The sequence below is a fragment of the Siniperca chuatsi genome, linkage group LG20, assembly GCF_020085105.1.
Source record: "Siniperca chuatsi isolate FFG_IHB_CAS linkage group LG20, ASM2008510v1, whole genome shotgun sequence".
Lineage (NCBI taxonomy): Eukaryota > Metazoa > Chordata > Actinopteri > Centrarchiformes > Sinipercidae > Siniperca > Siniperca chuatsi.
The window spans coordinates 24,806,887-24,826,423 of NC_058061.1; the positions used below are offsets into that span (position 1 = coordinate 24,806,887).

Sequence of the window (19,537 nt, forward strand, 5' to 3'; positions counted from 1 at the left end):
GTGGCCAACCTGTACATGGAACAGTTTGAGAAGAAGGCATTGTCCTCGTTCCCGGGCATACCACCAAGTCATTGGTACCACTACATGGATGACACCTTTGTGAAGATCAAGAAACAAGACTTGGAAGTGTTCTCAGAGCATATCAATACTGTGGACCCCAACATCAAGTTCACGCGAGAGGATGCCAAAAAGAACCGCCTGGCCGTTCTTGATTGTTCTACACTCAAAGGAGAGGACGGAAAGCTCCAGATAGAAGTGTACAGGAAACCAACACATACAGATCAATACTTGCTCACACCATCCATAAGACGAAAGAGGAAATGTCCAGAATGCAATCTCAGCCTGTGGTTATCCTACTTGGGCTCTCAACAAAGTTAAAAGAGCCAAAAAAAAAAACAGGACAAAAGGGAAACAGAACCAAGAAGGAACAATGTCTCCATCCCTTATGTATCTGGACTGTCTGAAAAACTACAAAGGATCTTTAGACAGCACAATGTTCCTGTTTTCTTTAAACCAGGCAACACTTTAAGACAGAAACTCGTTCATCCTAAGGACAAGATGCCCACACAAAAACAGAGCAATTTAGTTTACTCAATTCAATGCAGTGAGGAAAACTGCAATGAACAGTACATAGGTGAGACTAAACAGCCACTTCACAAAAGACTTTATCAGCACAAACGACAGGCTAACTCAGCATTGCAGAGCACCGTGCATTTGCATCTAAAAGCTACAAACCACACATTTGACAGTGAGGTGAAGATTCTAAGTAGAGAGAAGAGTTGGTTTGAAAGAGGTGTCAAAGAAGCCATTTTTGTGAAAAAAGAAAAACGATAGAACACTCCTGGACGAATGAGGGACTACACCGTCCTATCTCCCCTTAATTCATCTGTCAAATCTCCCAGGTAATTACCCAGCTTGAGCCGCGTCTCTCCCTCTTTTGTGACATAGATGAGGCTATATCGCAGTAAAGGACTCTGCAGCTGTTCCAAATACCTGTACAACATCAGACGCCTGTAGGCTGTGGTGAAAGTGGCTATAAAAACATTATCAACTTGTTTGGTAGCGGGATACAACGGTCTCCATAAGACCACTGTACCAAAGTCACTTTGTCATTGACGAAGGAGTAGTACTTGACTTTATATTTCTCAGAAAACATGAGGTTAAAGAATTCTTCTGGGTCTGTGACTAGTTTGGTTTGTGTTTGGTTACATCTCAACTTACCCCAAAAGGAGTTCAGACATAATTTAGACACTTGCCTTTTAGCAGGGTTTGGTCTGATTTTATCAGCCTCCAGCAAAATCCCTTGGTTTACATGATAGTCACTGATGTACTTTTCTCTGCTTTCCTGATCTACAGCATCGGATGGGTAACTTGAAGCTTCCCGTTTACCTTTCAGAAAAGTCTGCATATAGTCGACAAATATAGAATCGCTCCGTCTATCAAAGTGCCATACCTCAGTTATTTCAGCTATCCCATAGCCCATCTCCAAAGCCTTGTTAAATTCAGGAGTGACCCAGAAACCGGTCAACACCCTGTCATCATCGCTATGCTGACACAGACCCTCCTGCAAATTGAGCTTGGCGCATGCTCGGCAAAGGGTAAACACAAGCTTAGCCCCCGTCGTTCTATAGGGCAGGACTGGAAAGTACAACTCTCGGCAGGTAGACCCTTGCCCTGATTAGCCCAAAGTAGCACTGAGGTTCTTGGAAATCCTTATAGATTATTTCAGGGTGTCCGAGAGGATAGGGGAAGTTGGTGTTATGGTAAGGATAGAGAGATGTCATATCTACATAAGAGATTGTCTCGTTTGATGCAGCAGTGTGTCTCAACTTTATAGCAGAAGTACGCCCTCCGTACAAAGCTTCGCGGGGTGACAACAGCTGTGGAGCATTATATTGTTTGAGAAACTCCTTCAACCCCTGATGAGATTTCTTCAACATCCTCCACGTATGCTCACGCATGATGATGAGTTTTACCTTGTGCACGGCTTCTAACTCACGTAATTTATCCTCACATCTCGCCTGCAACTCTCCGAAGGGACGGCCCGTCAGAGGACAGGTGTTGTGCGCTTGATAGCAAATTGAACAACCGTGATAGAAACATCCTAGAAACTCATAGACATATTTCACCCCAGCGATCTCAGCATACCCGTCAACAAAGAATCGCCCCAGCTGTTTTTCCCCCGTATTTAAAGCATGTTGGATAGGGACGTCATGGGTGTGTGACAACCACTCTAATCACTGGATACCTGCGTTTGAAAATGTTTTGAACTGATGCCTGTAGTCGTCCGGAGAGGGGATTGCTAAAGTTTTAGGTGATAGAAAGTTTGTAAGAAACACCTTCATGCATGAAGGGATCAACGGCGGTTTCATCGATATACTGTTTTCTGAACAGCATGCAACCCTCAACGAGAATGTCTACATCATTTTGACAATAGAGACGTGCCTCTTTCATGAAGTTGAATGTGCCATGCCACACCGTCTCGTACCAGCTGTAAAAGTCTTTTAGTTGCTCTATTGTCATGGTCTCAATACCGTAAGACTGAGGGGGCGGGTACTCACCTGTATAACTCAAATGGGTCTCTGAGCTGAAACCGTGGGGAAAGTACCGCTTGATTTTATTATTGAAACCCAGCACTTTTGGAATGGCTGATAAACGCATTGTGAAAAAGGACAAAGAGTCAATGTATCTTGTTTTGTAATTGATATCGGTGACACAAGTTACTTTTGACCCTTGCATAATCAAAGAGGGTTTTAAACCCTGTTAGACCATTGCTTTGATAAGGAGATAGCTGTCAAACCCCCCGGGCATTGTGTACTATAAACACTGCATTTTTGTACAAAGGATGTCTGAAATGCAGTAGAAACTCTTTGGCACAATCTCTACCCTGAGAGCTCCATGTTTTACCATCTAAGGTTCGTGTACACACTAAAAATGGAACGTGAACGCCGTTCTCATTGACGTAGGTTTCAGAATCATAAAACACCACTTTTTCATTGTGTTTTGTTTCAGGGTGTAACGTTTGGATGTAGCACTGATGAACCTCTCTCTCAGAGTCAGAGGTCAATTTCTCGCCGCAAATTTTACATTTCACAGTCTGACACTTGTGTTGTTTACCATTACCGTTCATAGCACATTTTTTGTACAAGGCACAAGCGCTAGCATATGTTTGACCTCTCAATCTCTCTGTAGGTTCTTTGTGTTTGGTCAAACAGAAAGCGTCCACTACCCTCAGCCTGCTGCCCCAGTATGCAACAGTATATAGGATAACACTGGCCACCACCGACTCATAAAACATCTTCAGCATTGTCCGGCAGATGTTGAAGGACCTCAGCCTCCTCAGAAAATAGAGCCCTTCCTGTAAAGAGCTTGAGTGTTCTTAGCCCAGTCCAGTTTATTGTCCATGTGCACTCCCAGGTACTTGTAATCCTCAACAATGTCCACACTGACCCCCTGGATGGAAACCGGGGTCACTGGTGCCTTGGCCCTTCGTAGGTCTACAACCAGCTCCTTAGACTTGTCACATTGAGCTGCAGATGGTTCTGCTCACACCATGAGACAAAGTTACCCACCACAACCCTGCACTCAAGGTGGCAGAACTCTGTGTGGTGGCTGAAGTCCGTGGTGTAGATCACCTACCTGTCACAACATATTCAATTCAATTCAATTTTATTTATTTAGCGTCAATTCATAACAGAAGTTATCTCATTGTGCATTTTCTATAGAGCAGGTCTAGTCTTTATAATATTAATTACAGAGACTCAACAAATCCCACCATGAGCAAGCATTTGGCGACAGTGGCAAGAAAAAACGTCCTTTTACCAGGCTGAAACCTTGGCCATCCGCCGCTGCCGTGTTAGGAGGGGTTTGGGGGAAGGGGATAGGGTTAGGGAGGCACAATGCAAAGACCACGTATCAAGCCTATTGCAAGAAATCTTTGTTTTGAGCAACATATCACTAAGCTTGTCCAATCATGTTTTTATCACCTCAGAATTATTCCAAAAATAGAATCTAATTTAAACTTTAGTGATGCAAAAACTGTTGTGCATGCTTTCATCTCACACTTTGATTGTTGTGACAGACTGTTCACCTGTCAAAATCAAAAAATCTTTTAAACGACTGTATAGAACTCAGCTGTTAGGCTTTTAACCAGGAACAAGAGGTACGATCATATCACACCTGTTTTATCCTCTTTACATTGGCTCCCTGTTTGTTTTAGGATTGATTTTAAGATCTTATTGATTGAGGCTCTTTATGGCCTGGCTCCAGATTAAATTTTAGCCCTTTTAATCCCTTATGAACCTTTACGTAGTTTGAGATCTTCAGGCAGGGGTCTTCTGTCTGTTCCTGAGTCCAGGATGAAAACTAAGGGGCACAGAGCTTTTGCCATCAGGGCCTGTGGAAGAAAAACCTTCAGCAGCTCTCACACACTGTTTAATTCTTCTTCAATAAAACACTTGAGTCGAATAGAGTCCAATGCAATATAGATTTTTACTGTAATATCAAAACTAAGTACATATAAAACCAAGTTGGTTCATGAAGCAACTGAAGAGGCTTAGTTGTGCATTCACTTATATTTTCAAAACATGCTCCTCCTGGCTGGTTGTTGGGATGTTCCCTATTGGTCCATAATCAAAACACGGAAATCATTGACAGTCTTTGATTGGTTATGAATTATGCCTTTAGTCATGTGAGGGTGACATTACACAAGGAAACTTCTGATTAAAGAGATAAAAACATAATTACCTTGACTCTCCTTGAATACATTGGGTAAAGGTTGGGATTAGGTTGTTTGTGAGAAACGAAAACAGGAGGATCCGGGCAGAGAGATATGACTCCTGAGAAGAGCGTCTTTTTTGTCTCTTTATCAGACAGAAAGAGTTTACACTCACAAAACTTCCCAGGTTCTGATCGATGGAATCTTTGATTAAAATGAAGCATATCATAACTCTGCAACAAACGAGCACCCTCTGACCTTCGGCAAAACACATCAGAGCCACAGTGTTGATGGTATTACGTGTGTACAGAGCATGCACATTTTATTCTCACAACTCATACAAGTCCTGTATGTTCATCAAATGTAGACACGTTTTATAATCTACAGTATATTCTAAACTATATAAAAATAAAGGCTTTGTTACAACACTATATGCATTAATCAGAAGTGAGTTAATTCATGCACTGGGAACACAGGGAAGGGGAAGGTCACTCTGCCCTGTGTGCTCCAAAGTGCATACACAAGTGCCATTGCAAGGGAGAGGCAGAGAGCTTCTCCATACTAGGTGCAATACAGGCAGGCCAGTGCTTTCACTTAGCAACACAACCTGAATCATTATTGAACTTGCCCAAAGAAATTAGGTCTCTCCTCAACACACATTTTTATCAGAAAGCATATCCTGATTTTGCCTGAGCTGTCTATTTCTTTTTTTTTAAATGTATTTTATCATTCACTGTGGTATTATATTTCTCTCTCTGTGAAGCACTTTGTACTTTGTTTTGATAAGTGCTCTATAAATAAAGTTTTATTATTTATTATTGTTAATAATAGCAGTGTGTAGTTGTTAATAAAAAAAGAGAGAGAGGAGCCAGGTAAATTGTAGGTTGAATATTGGTCAATCCATGTTGAAGTTGGATGTGTTATAGTTTAGAGTATGTTTATTTATAATATATCAATTGGACTGGGACCACATCTGTTTGGAACATTATGGGGCTCCAGGGTTAGCAATGACATGTTATGAGATAAGGTAAAGGACAGGGCCCCAAATGAAAAAGAGTTTCCAGATGTGTCTTTGGGGTCCAGGAAAGTAAGATAAATATGTTTTGAAGGTAACCAAGAAGGGTGGCCCCAACTAAGGTTAAAGGTCAATTTCTTGAATGGTATATATTCGTTAAGCTATTCTTGGTTCTTTGAGTATTCCTTCTACTACTCTTCAGCTGATATTAAATCCCACCTGATTGAAGATCGACTCGTGACTGTGTGTTCTGTCTTGTCATCTCTGGGCAAAGAGTCTTACCCATCAATTGGTGTCACTGGAACAGCGACAGGTGAACAAAATTTTATTCTTGTTTTATGAAGGAATTTTGCGTGATGGAGAAAAATTGTCATATACTACAAATCATACTGTGTGATTAATTGGACAGTGTTGTGTTTACATCCAAACCATCCTATGTAATATGTTGTTCAACATCAATTAGATTGTGATTAAAAGAGAAATAGATGAAGAGATAAAAGTGCAATAAAAGAAGAAACTCAACGTGAGGGGGTTCCCGTGGGGAAGAACCAAGACTTTTTGGATAAAGAAAGCTCAATGTGAGGTGCGCCATTAGGTTTTCGTCAAGAATCATTCGGAGCAGAAAAGAGACTCAACGTGCAGGACTGCCATTAGGGCATCCTGAGACGTCTGGAGTAATAAACATGAGGTGCGTACCGAGATGCGTCAAATATGTATGGATTTGGTTAGGGGCTATTTGGCTGATGATGAAGCAGTTGTGGATCTGAAGTGGGATCTAAGTTACATGAGGGAAGTTTTTATTGCTTGGGAATTGTTTAGAAGTTGACAGCCCCGCTCTTGATTATTGATGATAAAGTAATGGATAAACCACTCACATTGGCTGATATTTCACGTATTACACAGGATGCTCCATATCCTTTGACAAATCCATTAGGATTTATTAATTGGTGGACTTAAGCTATATTATATGGCGCAATGTCAGGCAAAGATGTTAGGTAAATTTTAGCCACATTAATCCCTAACATAGTGCACATTGATTGCAAAATGTTCAACCTTGGATTCTGACAATGATGGTCCTGTTGTTGGAGCCATCACTGTGGATGACAAATATCCATGGTTAAAAGACAAACAGACAAAGCCCATCTAGAAGAACTTAAAGTATTTCTAATAGAAAACGCAACTGCCAGTCAAAATGTAACACAAGTACTGAATTGTAAAAAAAAAAAAAAGTATTACTATTAAGGAGCGAGCCGCTACCATGGACGTGGTCAAGGCAGTCAACAGCAGGATTTTTCAAGATTTAGGATTGAGTTTGGAAGTCTTCCAAGGTGAGGACATGGTTTTAGTAATAGACCAAATGGTTGGGGACTGAGGCTTCCTTTACAAGTTTGTAATTATTTTTTTAGACAAGGTCATTGGTCTAAAGATTGTGAACGAAAAAAGGCTGATCAGGAGAGAGAAAGAGAAAGTGGGTGCAACTGTTTGCCTGAAGGAGTAGAAATTGATATTTCTCAGAGTAAAGCATATCAATTGTTCTCAGAATGTGTTCCAGTGTGTCACAACGCTACATCTGTTTTGTTGAAGTCAGACTTTGTGTCTAAACTTTTTACTATTGAGGGGATCAAGGAGCTGGCTGCTTGTCAGGCTGCAGTAGCTTCTAAAATATTGATGATGTGGCCATTTGATAAACTATTTTCTGACAGGTTTGTGTTTAGTGAATGTTTACAAGAGGTTCCACAGATTTTGTTTGTATCACCACATGGACTCATGTTACTGTGGAAAGATGTGGATGACAACATCGAGCCTTTTATTTATGCAGATATAAATGACAGGGTTGACATTGATATAATGCTTGACTCTTGTTATCAATTTCTCGATAAGACACCCAATGATGAGGAACAAAATAAAAAGTATATTGTCTGCGCGTATGAGGTTTCCACTCATTTTTTTATTTAAAGCATTGCAGAATGATGTAATGATGTCAAACCACAAATTCAGACAATCAATAACACAGAGGTTTTATTGAAGCAACCTTCAATTTTGGCCTCTGTCCCATCAAAGTTATGGGCTCAACATCCAAAATTAACTATGCTCAATATCCAGTATATGTCAAACAATATCCACTCTCTAAAGAGAAAGAGGAAGGAATTCGACCAGTAATTGAAAGTTTACTTAAACAAGGAGTTATTGTTGAATGTCAATCACTAAACAATACTCCTAAAATTTCCTCTAGCTCCGATTGTGCCTGATGTTCTGGTTGCCATACCTGCTGATTCTAAATGGTATACTGTTATAGATTTGTGTTCAACATATTATTCGATTCCAGTGTGTGAGAATACACAAGATTTATTTGCATTCACATATTGTGGTACTTAGTATCGCTTTACAAGATTAAGTATGGGATATGTTGACAGTCCAACTGTTTATGTAGCAGCAGTGCAAACACATTTATCGATATTGGTCTTGCCCGGTCCATCTGTTTTATTACAGTATGTGGATGACATTTTAGTGGCATCATCAACAGAAGAAGATTGCCGGAAAGACTCTCTTGCTTTGCTGACGTTTCTTGCTATGGGTGGACACAGAGCCTCACTGACTAAGCTCCAGTTTTGTCAGACCTCGGTTCACTATTTGGGATATGTACTGAGAGATGGTTGTCGTTATTTGTCACTGTAAAGGATCAAGGTGATAAGGGACATTCAAAGACCAAAAACAAAAAAGGAAATTTTATCTTAGCTTGGACTTGTGAATTATTGCAGGGTTTGGCTGCCGGAATATGCAATATATGATGCTGTTTTGTGGGCTACAACACTGAAAGACTCTCCCTTAATTATTCAGTGAACAGAGGAAAGGAAACATGCATTCCAGCTTTGGGGTTGCCTGATTACAAGATGACTTTTCACCTCTATGTGGCAGAGGATGCAAGTGCAGCCACTGCTGTGTTGGCTCAGATGCACAGGGACAGACCAAGACCAGTGGCATACTATTCAAAGACGCTGCCATTAATTGTAAAAGGCTTCTTGTTGGTTTCTTGTTTACATGCTGTGGCAGCAGTTGCAATTATGGTCATTATAGTCACAAACAATTGTATTGGGACATCCTATGATTCTTCATACTTCTCATGCAGTAAATATTATTTTGTTGAATATTACTGTCACAGACACGCCAGGCTCCACCTCATCTCAGCCACACCGTTCCTCCTCACCAGAATACTAATCACCTGCACCTGGGACTCAACACACACCTGGTGGCAATTAGCCACTCCTCTCCATTATAAAACTCCACTCTTCACCTCAGTCAGTGTCCGGTCTCGTTCGCTAGAAGGACAGAGCTACGCCTCCTACCTTCAGTTTACCACGGACTCTACTACGACGCTAGTCATAGTTCTCAGTCATCCAAGAGCTGCTAAACCTTCACTCGACTCCAGTCTCCTGTGGATAACAGTGTTCATCCGGCTCCAGAGTGTCTTCCGTCACCAGTGTGTGTGACTCCAGTTCCCGTTGCCTCGTGTACAGCTATCCAGCTCCTGCACTTCACTCCCATCAGTGATCCAAGGGACGGTATCTTCTCTGCTCTTATCAGCTCTCATATTATCTCTGTAATCAATAAACCCTCGAAATCACCTTACCTGTGTCTCCGGGTTGGTCTGTTCCGTAACAATTACAACACATGACTAGTCAAAGACGTGGTAATAATGAACACATTTTGACAGTAAAGGATCAAGGAAAATGAATTGGTTAGAGGAATTGCCATTAGTATTGATGTCAATAAGGGCAATGCCAAATAGAACCACGGGTTTGTCACCTCATGAGGTATTAATGGGACAGCCTTTTCCTTTGGGAGTCTTAATGAATGAAAAACCGGTGGTAGATTTAACACAGTTACAAGAATGTCAATAAGAATATGTTAAAACCATATATAATTTTGTTTCTGAGTTTTCCCAACAGGTGGTTGACAAACTCCCAGTGCCAGCAGAGGAGGCTACGCATCCTTTTCATGTGCTGGTGAGGAGCTTGATGGTGACCGCAGGAGAACCACTGTACGGGCCACCAACGCAGGTCCTGCTACCTACTAGTTACCAGAACTGCAGTCAAAGTGAAAGGCCAGCACCAATGGATCCATGCCAGTCGAGTCAAACAGGCTCCAAACCTGCCATTAACACTGTTTTGTGTAGGGTGAACACACTTGTGGATCCTGATTGTTATCTTCCATATAACAATCCCATACCTGCAGAAGGAAGATTTAGGTTTTACCGTTTTCTTCATGGAGAGAAGGCTAACCGCTGAGCCCCTCTCTCTCCCCACTAAAAGTCGACTGCTGCCACCTGAAGGAACAGTTACGCCGTTGAAGCCGGCCACGTCAGTATCCGAGCCTGAGAGGACTCCGCCGGATAATCCAAAGGGACCAATGCGTTAAATCGCTATCAAGGGCGATCCCAAGTAAGAGGCTTGTGTCTGGGCAGAGATAGATTTGTGTTATTTCATCTAAGCTTCATTGTTGTGAATTGTGCTATTTAATGAAAGTTGGCTGCCAGGTTCCTGTGTAATTGTTGAAATAAATAATATTTTGCTAGTGTCAGTAATTGCATGGAGTGGAAACAAATTTTTTGGTGAAAACAGGCCGATTTGTGAGTGCTAATCAATCAACCATCACTAATGTTAGCTATCATAACTAAGTTACCTGGAAAGTTAATTAGCCCCACATTCACCCAGCTACCAACAATGGCACTCACGGGCGTTAATGTCTTTATTATGTCATATTATTAGTTTTATTATTATTATTATCCTATCTTACTTATCTGTATATATTTTAATATCACAATTCTTCTGTTTATGTGTTTTTATTTTACACATGCTTTGGCAATGTTAACATCTGTTTCCCATGCCAATAAAGCCCACTTGAATTGAACTGAGAAACAATCACTTCATTTTTTCTCTGATATGAAAGTCAGAGGGCTGAGCTTCAAGTCTTGCTTTCTCTTTCTCCCTCTACCACTTTGAAAATCATTTAGTCTCTCATATGTAAGTCATAGAGACAGAAAAAGCATGTCTGAGGGAACAAGCAGGGAAAGAATGAGAATGTAGGGTAAAAGGAGTACCCTATTTTATATCCTTTTATTTTCAGGCATGATAATATAATATGATGATAGCATCTCATTTAGTTATTTCCTCTTGCATTCTCTCACACATTTTAAAGTACAGTAGGTCTGCATTACTGATTGGTGTTACTGATGGGGATTGGTGGGGCAGAAATACCTGCTGAAAGTGACAGAAGGAGAGAGGAGAGAAACGAGAAAGCACAGAACTACGGGAGAGAGAAGATGTTGAGTTAGTAACATGCAGTAATGAGATAAAAATGCATACAGATGGAGATGGAGAGGAGGAAAGAGGTGCATCATGTGAAGTCTCCCAGCAGTCGTGGCCTATAGCAGCATAACTAAGGGATGGTTCAGGACTCACCCAAGCCAGCCCTAATTATAAGCTTTTTCAAAGAGGAAAGTCTTTAGCCTACTCTAAAATGTGGAGATGGTGTCTGCCTCCCGAACCCAAACTGGGATCTGATTCCACAGAAGAGGAGCCTGATAATTGAAGGCTCTGGCTCCCATTCTACTTTTGGAGACTCTAGGAACCACAAGTAACCCTGCATCCTGGGAGCGCAGTGTTCTAGTCGGGTAATATGGTATTGCCTGGCGATTAGGAGCTTTGTAGGTGAGGAGAAGGATTTTAAATTCTAAATTTTACAGGGAGCCAGTGCAGAGAAGCTAATATTGGAGAGATATGATCTCTTTTCCTAGTTTTTGTCAATACATGTGCCACAGCATTCTGGATCAACTGGAGAGTCTTAAGGGACTTATTCGGGCAGCCGGATAATAAGGAATTGCAGTAGTCCAGCCTAGAAGTAACAAATGCATGCACAAATTTTTCGGCATTATTTTGAGACAGGATGTGCCTGATTTTTGCAATGTTACGTAGGTCAAAAAGGCAGTCCTTGAAGTTTGTTTCATGTGGGAGTTAAAGGATAAATCCTGTAATTGTAATAACTGCTTATTATAACATTCTTAGCCTGCATCCGCTTGGAGTTTTACAGGTACACGGCCCTCGCTTAGAATGTCTTTAAAAGCATTTGTAACAGCGGAACCAGATTTGTTTTTAAGACACCTGATTCAAGCATATTTAGAAAATACATTAATACATGTTAACAAGTATTGTACATTATTGTTTTCTTCAGAATATTCATTTATTTCAACTAGATCAATTTGGAACTGTTTGTCAATTCCATTAACCAAAACCTTGTTTCTCGGAAAATGTTTAGCCGCATTGGGATGGAGGATACACACATCTTGTCCCAATAAAATGCGCCTAACCTCGTAGGTGTCACTCCTGTACAATCCCTGACCACACTGCGGTGCATATACACATTCCCAAGACCCCCCAGATGAGCAGGGTCATAATAAATCTTTCATCTCCGTGATCGAGATGAAACATAAATTATCATGTGTTTGGTAGAATGTCTTTATTTATTTCGCAGCGTGTAGTAAATCATCTTTTCTGCATACATCAATGTATATTACACACACACAAACACACACACACACAAAATAATCACAAAGACTATGAAAAATATTTTAACACATGCAAGGTTTCAGCTAAAACAGGAATTCTGGTTTTACTGTTTATGAAAACTTTTGCAACACATAAGGTATCACAACATTGTTGTTCTTGAACATACAGACTCATGGCATCTACAAAGTATACAGCATAAGCATGTTTTGCACTTTTATTGCGTTAAAATCATTTGTGATATGCATAATTACTGCACAAAAAGTCTCCAACACTGAGTTTTGAAACAACATCATTGTCACAGTCAGTTGCACCACCTCTTCCCACGGTGTTGCACAAGACTGAGCTCATACTACATCCATCAATTTTTCTAATCTACAGACTTGACTTTGTTATGAACTGCCTGATCTAGAAGGGCTGATTGCTCACATATAATGTACCGTTCCTTGACAGCCCTAAACAGACCTCTTAAACAATTTCCCAAATAGGGAAATATAGGGTATGGATAAAAAAAATGTTTCCAAAACTATATACTTTCTACTCTTCTAACCCTCTCAAATAGTCACCTGCCCTGCGAATTTGAAATTTTTTGATGAAGTCCTTTTTGATTATGGTGTCATACATTTGATTTTATCTATGAACCTCTCCGATGATTTCAATTCATGTAGAACAGTCTCTGCAACACCCAGAAGAGCTGCACCCATGGTAGGAGATCGAAAGAATGGAACAAAAAGAGAGAACACAAGACCTGTACCAGACCAGCTCTCCAGAGCTGTGTCCCTCGGGACGGGTTAGCTGCCGGTCCTGTTCTCTCTCCGTTCCATACCATCAAAAGAAACAATCGCTACACATTAAGTTAGGGGTCCTTAAGTTCCTGTATTGGAAAAGGCCTGTATGATAAAATGGTGGCGTTACTACTTTATGCAAATATGGTTTAAAATGAAATTATCTGATTGGCTGTATGGAAACAAATTCTCCATCTACATAGACGGAGAAGTTACAGACTACAGAGCAGATATGTATTTCAGATAAAAACATGCAATTTAATTTCAGTTGGATTTTACAACTGTGACCACTACCGGAGCAGAATACAAGCCGGCTGTATGTTACATGCAAAACAGGACACAGCTAGTTAACAAGTCGCTGGTCAAAAAAGTTAAATATGTAGTAAATCAAAGAGAGAGGGCTATTTGTTCATCAGCTGGTGGACATAAATATATCATGTTGCTTTGTTTCTGCTGCATGTGTAAGAACACATTTTTTTGCTAACACCTCAGCAATAATTTTCTTATATAAAGTGTACCACTTTAATTCCATATTTGTCATGTGGGGTAGTTGGAAATCAATATTTAACTTAATTGGACAACAACAGGACACACATCTTTTCACAAGTCCTTTCTAACACAAATAGACTACTGCATTATGTAGTGTTATACCCAACCCTGGGTCCTACTAATTTCATTCATGTGTAACTAATCCACATCAATTATTTATAAGACGGTGTAGTCCCTCATTCATCCAGGAGTGTTCCATCGTAGAAAAGGTTTCAGTCGTAGTCAAGCAACACAGAGTAGCTTAAATTTCTGAGTTCTCAGACTATTTTCACAATTGAGAATGACTTCAGGATGGGAGCCGAAATGTCTTGATTCTGAAAACAGTGTGCAGATGACTACGACTGAAACCTTTTCTACGATCAATTATTTATGTTCCATGACAATGCAGGATAGGGGGGTTATGATTATATAGTGTCAATGAAAAGATGTAATCAGCAGACATTTCTATTCCATAACCATCATTTTTTTCCAAACCTTAACCAAATGGTTTTACATGCCTAACCATACCACACTTGAGCATGCTAAATAACCAAGATAAAATATTAGATAGTGTAGATAGGTTCAGTATGAACATTATGTTGGATACTGTAACAAGAAGACAGAGACAAACTTCAGGCACTCTTGCGTGGAGTAGGAACAAAAAATGTATTTATATTTTTTTATAAACTTATTTTAGCATGGCTAGTTGTGTTACAACAAGTAAAAAACCAACCAGTTTCGACCTATTTAGGTCTTCATCAGAGTGCAAATGGTAGAACAATGGCAGACACTTTATAAACTTGGCTGGAGTTGTCACCCAATCTTGATTAATGAGTGACACACAAACTCACACACACACTCACACAATTAATGAAAAGCAGGATTCCTGGGAGTGTCTGGCCAGAGTTTGATCTTTCTCTCAGATCAATGTCAGTAGATTGCAGGGGAGCAGTGAGGCTCACTCAATACTAAGATGTGTGTGTGTGTGTGTGTGTGTGTGTGTGTGTGTGTGTGTGTGTGTGGAGAGGGAAGCAGTGCAAAACAGAAACCTGTTGTTGGGACCACTAGCACTCCATCACTGAATATATTCATTTGTGGGCCACTGAACGCAGCATTCCAGCTACCATTCATCAGTCTGACCCGTGATGTCACCAGGTCAATAAAAGGGGTCGGCGGCCACTGTTCTGTCTCTTCTCTCCACTTTTTACTCCTGGAATGAGCATTGCTGCTCAGCAGCTGGTGTCTTCCTCTCAATGGTTCTGCTTGGAGCAGACACACAGCAGAGCTGAAAACTCTTACAGCAGCGATGCGAGGACCTGCGGAAAATTTCTGCAACAATAGTTAGCACCAACGACAACTACAAAGTCTGCCAGCTAACTTTAAGAAGCAACTAAGGAAATTAGCACTGAGCTAATTGCAAGGAGAACAACAGACATAGCAACTGCGCAAAAGAATTTCCACGTTCTTCTCTGACAGCCGCCCCAGTGCCCCGGGGCACCGCCCCGGGTTGTCGACATCTGTCGGGTCGAACCTCCCGGCGCCCGGTTCCCCTCGCGCGACCCTTCCATTTTTCCCGATTTTCCTTCCCCGAAATTGAAACGCAACAGAGGGCCTAGGTCCGACTCTTCTGGTATCTGTCCGGGATGTGGGTTCGTCGCCGGCCCCTTTATGCTAATTAGCCATGCAGCCTGCAAGCGGATGTAAACACAGACCTGAGCACGCTCTCTCTCGCTCTGTAATCGGCGGTTCGAGTCCAGTGGGGAGCGAGATTAGATACTGTGTATTTTAAAGAAAGAAAGAAAAGTTTTTTGGTGAAATGTAATGACTCGCAGGGGACAAAGTAATTAACAACGGCATAAGAAAATAAAATTTTCAAAGAGAAAGAAACAAGCAATCTGTTGAGGAGCAAAGGTAAAAAAAGACCTTTTTATTTACATTTTCAAAAACAAGCGCAAACTAAATCTACAAACAATCCTATATGCAATACAAACTACCTAAAAAATATTTGAAAACTACGCAGGCACTTACAGTAAGTGGAAACGTGTTTAAAAAAAAAGTACAGGTATAAGTGCTGGAGCACAAGCAAACACAGGTGGTAACTTATTGATACGGTGCTCCAAATAACAGACTGACAGTAGCAGGAACAGCACATGTCACAACAGGGCAGGAAACAAAAGTATGCCCTGTCTACATTCAGGAGTCTTATGTACTAGTGCATGAAACAAACGTCTGTGTCTGTACAGAACAATATTCAGGATCAGTGCTCTCAGACAAGTGCATTCAAACTTTGTACAGTAAACTTGGTTCAGTGCATTATGTATGTACAATATTTACAATAAATGGTTGATGTATGTACAGTATTTACATTAATATTTACAAAGGCTCATTGGTTGGGCTATTAACAAAATGAAATCCTATTTACAAAAGGCAAGTTTTACATAGTTTTTCATTTACAAAATTCACAAGCCTTTTTTGGGTACCTGCCTCCTGGCAGTCTTCGTTTGAGTTGCCCGGGGGGCAGGCCGTGGGGCAGGTCGGATGGCAGGCTGGGTGGCGGCAGGCTGGGTGGCTCCAGTCTGCAGACAACAAGATTTCCAAATGTAACTACAGCAGTTATGATAGAACAATGACGACAACAACAATGATGATGATGATGATGTGAGGTTGCTTTTTGAAGCATGTCACTGTGCATAACATCAGGTAACTGACCTTTTTGGGGTCCTGGCGTCTTTTCTCTGCCAGTCAGTCCTCCACCGAGTGGCCCTCGGCCGTGGAGCAGAAGTATTCTCGTCCGTAGCGGCTGTGGCCATGTTCTCTTGTCTTTGGCTGGCCACAGCGACTGCACTTAAAGCTCTCAAAGTTCTTTCTAGGTTTTAAGAGAGCATCCTGCTCCTGGGCCCGTCTGTTTAGCTCCTCCCTGATCTTCCTTTGCCAGAGGGTGGAGCGGGGCACAGAGCGGGCGGTGGCAGCAGAGGGGGCGGTGGCAGAAGAGGGGGCGGTGGCAGCAGAGGGGGCTGGGCCAGCATCAGAAATGGAGGCAGAAGGGGTGCATACTGTTGAACTGGAGGAGGAGGAGGAGGCTGCAGTGGCACCGGCGGTGAGGACGCCATACAGGTCCGGTGCCAGGGGCCCTCGGTGAGTGACAGCCTGACCAGCCTCTAGCGTTCCATCTCCCTGAGGACGCCTCTGGTCAGGCTGCAGAGGCTCCGTCAGCAGAGCCCTGGCTGGAGGTAGTGGCTCTGCTGCAGTCTGCTCGGCGCTGAGCCCCGGCACAGCCACACGCACCATGTCCGTCATCATCGCCTTGCTCCAGCACCATTGTGCCTGACGGAAATATGAATACATGATATAGATCATCAGCATCAGCATCTCATGTCCACGAATAAAATTCTTAAAATCACTGCACGACATGCTAAAACACACAAGACTTACCACTGCAGAAGGGTCCGCTGGTTAACCTCATACAACTTGATGGGGGCAGCTGCCAAGAGGTCTCTGCTGTTGTGAACGTTGTCTCTGATGAGAGAGTAGTCCTTCCTGACAGCCCCCCAGCGGATGACTCGCGTCCCTGCCAAGGTATGACCCTTGTAGTGTATGCGGCACTGCTCCAAAAACACAGCCTCCACAATCCTGCTGGCTTTTGGAGAGAGTGCCGCTCCTGCGCCCTGCCCAAGGTAGGCACTGCACAAAGAGAGAGAGAGAGAGAGATGTGTCGTGTGTTACACAGCCTGGAGTCACAGACAGAACAATGCATTTGAGTTTTAAATGAACATGCTACACTTACCGTTTCACACTGTCCATCCCTGGCATGTGGGCGCGTAGTGAAGGGCCCGACTTGAAGCTGCAACAAATGGACCAAGCGGATTAAATGTTTGTTTTGTTTTTTTAAAAAACACTCCCTACGGAGACCACTGTAAATGGCAACAGACTTGAACGTGCTTACGTCTTCCTCCTCCTCCTCCTCCTCCATCTCCATCGGCTCTGGTGCGGCCGGGCCCGACTGGGATGACGAGGGAGGGGTCAGAGGCTGAGGTTGAGGCTGTGATGGTCGGAGGAGACTGCTGAGGTTGTCGGCAAACCTCATGTCAGCGAGCTCCTCCTGGAACCCCTTGTCCTCATCGTACTCGTCCTCCCACACGTCTTCTGCCCCGTCTGTCCCATCAGGAGCGTCTGGATCCCGGCCGACATCCTCTTGCAGAACAGCGCCCGTCTGGAAGTACAGGTACTCCACCCCGATCAGCTCCCCTGAACAAAGCGTAGAAAAACAGATGTGATTACTGCATTTGCCCTGTGACAGCCTGCACACATATGAGCTCTTCCCTGACAGGTTACCTGTGTACTCCCCGGGCTGGGTGTAATTTTCAACCAGCGTCAGACCCAGAAACTCTTGGGTGAGCTGGTTGAAGCTATGCTGCAGCTGGGCACTGTAGCAACGCAGCGTTGTCCTCTGAGCACCCTCCACTGATGCCCTGGCCCGGTTTTCATTCCACCTCACCAGGCCCTCCAACAGGTACACCTGGAAGTGGAGAGCATTGGCAGATGTGCCTGTGACAGGAAAAAGAGGGGGAGAAAATGAGACTCACTCACTCACTCACTCATCGCAAGCTGAACACACGTGTGCTTTAGACGTATGCCTTTCATGCTCACCTGGAATGAATCGGCACAGGTGGAGGTGAAATGATTCCAGGGACGTGGAGCCTCTGGCACAGCGGAAGACGGGGAGCCTGACCCCCCCCCCGGTCACCTCCCCCTTCTTGGCGTACAGCTCCACTCCCGGAGGGTCCTGTATGCAGTGGAGGTGACGACACTGCGTGCTCCAAATCTCCTCCATCCTGGCACGGTCGATGAGCGGGACGCCCATGGTGTCGGCTGCCGCCCAGAAGGAGTCCAGCACCTCCTGGATGAGCCGCTCTGTCTCCTGCGCGCCTCTGGTGCGGCGGCGGCAGTGACGAGCGAGCTCCCTGGCCGACAAGGTGATGTGGGCGTCCCTCCCCTCCTCGGACTGCTTGGCCTCTGTCAGGCGGTCCACGTCGCCGCTGTCCCACTCGAAAATGGCGAAGGACAACCGCGCCATGAAGAGGCCGTACAGCTGGTGGCTGTCGGTGGTGACAACCCTGGCAAAGCGTTGCATGAGGTGCCAACAAAATACGAATGCATCTTTTTAGTCCGCTGCAGGTCGTGTGTAAATGAAAGTGGATTTTTAATGGCACGCGGAGCGGCCATACAGTACCTTGCACTGTCCTGCAGCGCTACAGCAGTCCCGGTCCACGTACAGAACCTGAGGAGGGGTCTTTCCGGCGTCCGTATACCGCCGCACCAGTCCTGCCGCCATGGGCAAAAGTCCGTTCCCCTCGGACTCTGTAAGCACGGACATGAGCACCTGCCCGTGCTCGTTGCCCACATTGGTGACCCAGGCGGCTGTCCCGGCGGCGTCGCCCGCAAGCTTCTTTGTCATCTGTGCAGAAAAACACAGACACGTTACATGCTATTACTATTACGTGACACAGTGTATTAGTAGTTACTCACTTCTCTCTCACAGTATCTCGTAGTGTACTTCGCAACGCTGTGGTGTCCAGATGCAGAATGACCTCGCTTGCACTGCTGGGGGTGGGGGCTTGCAAGGCAGCCAATCAGAAAGCGAGAATAAAGTAGAACAGCAAATGAAATGTTGCTATTATTTGGAGCCTTCTGTTTGGCTATAGAAAAGTAGGACAAGCCAATCATGTACAGATCAGGCGTTTGGAGGAGGATTGTCGGCCGCATATTGGCTGTCCAAAAGTAGGACGAAAGTAGGACAGGGATCAGCGAAGAAGCTGTCTCCGAAGGGTTCCTCCAGCTGCACAGATGGACTGCACAGCAAGGATTTTCCTCAGAACAAACATTCTTCCCTGCCTGGCTCATTCCAATTATGGACAGGTGACATAACCACTGG

The 19,537-nt window shown here is 43.4% G+C and overlaps 1 protein-coding gene across 1 annotated transcript; it reads right to left on the minus strand.

The window, feature by feature from the left end:
- Positions 1-16,878: 16,878 nt before the first annotated feature.
- LOC122867471 lies at positions 16,879-19,052 on the minus strand. Its single transcript, XM_044178301.1, has 7 exons — positions 18,836-19,052; positions 18,253-18,719; positions 17,938-18,150; positions 17,549-17,850; positions 17,390-17,446; positions 17,038-17,286; positions 16,879-16,929 (listed from the first exon to the last, which is right to left on the minus strand). Exons 1-6 carry the CDS (start codon positions 19,006-19,008, stop codon positions 17,065-17,067), a joined length of 1,434 nt encoding a protein of 477 aa, XP_044034236.1. The 5' UTR covers positions 19,009-19,052; the 3' UTR covers positions 16,879-16,929; positions 17,038-17,064.
- Positions 19,053-19,537: the final 485 nt, after the last annotated feature.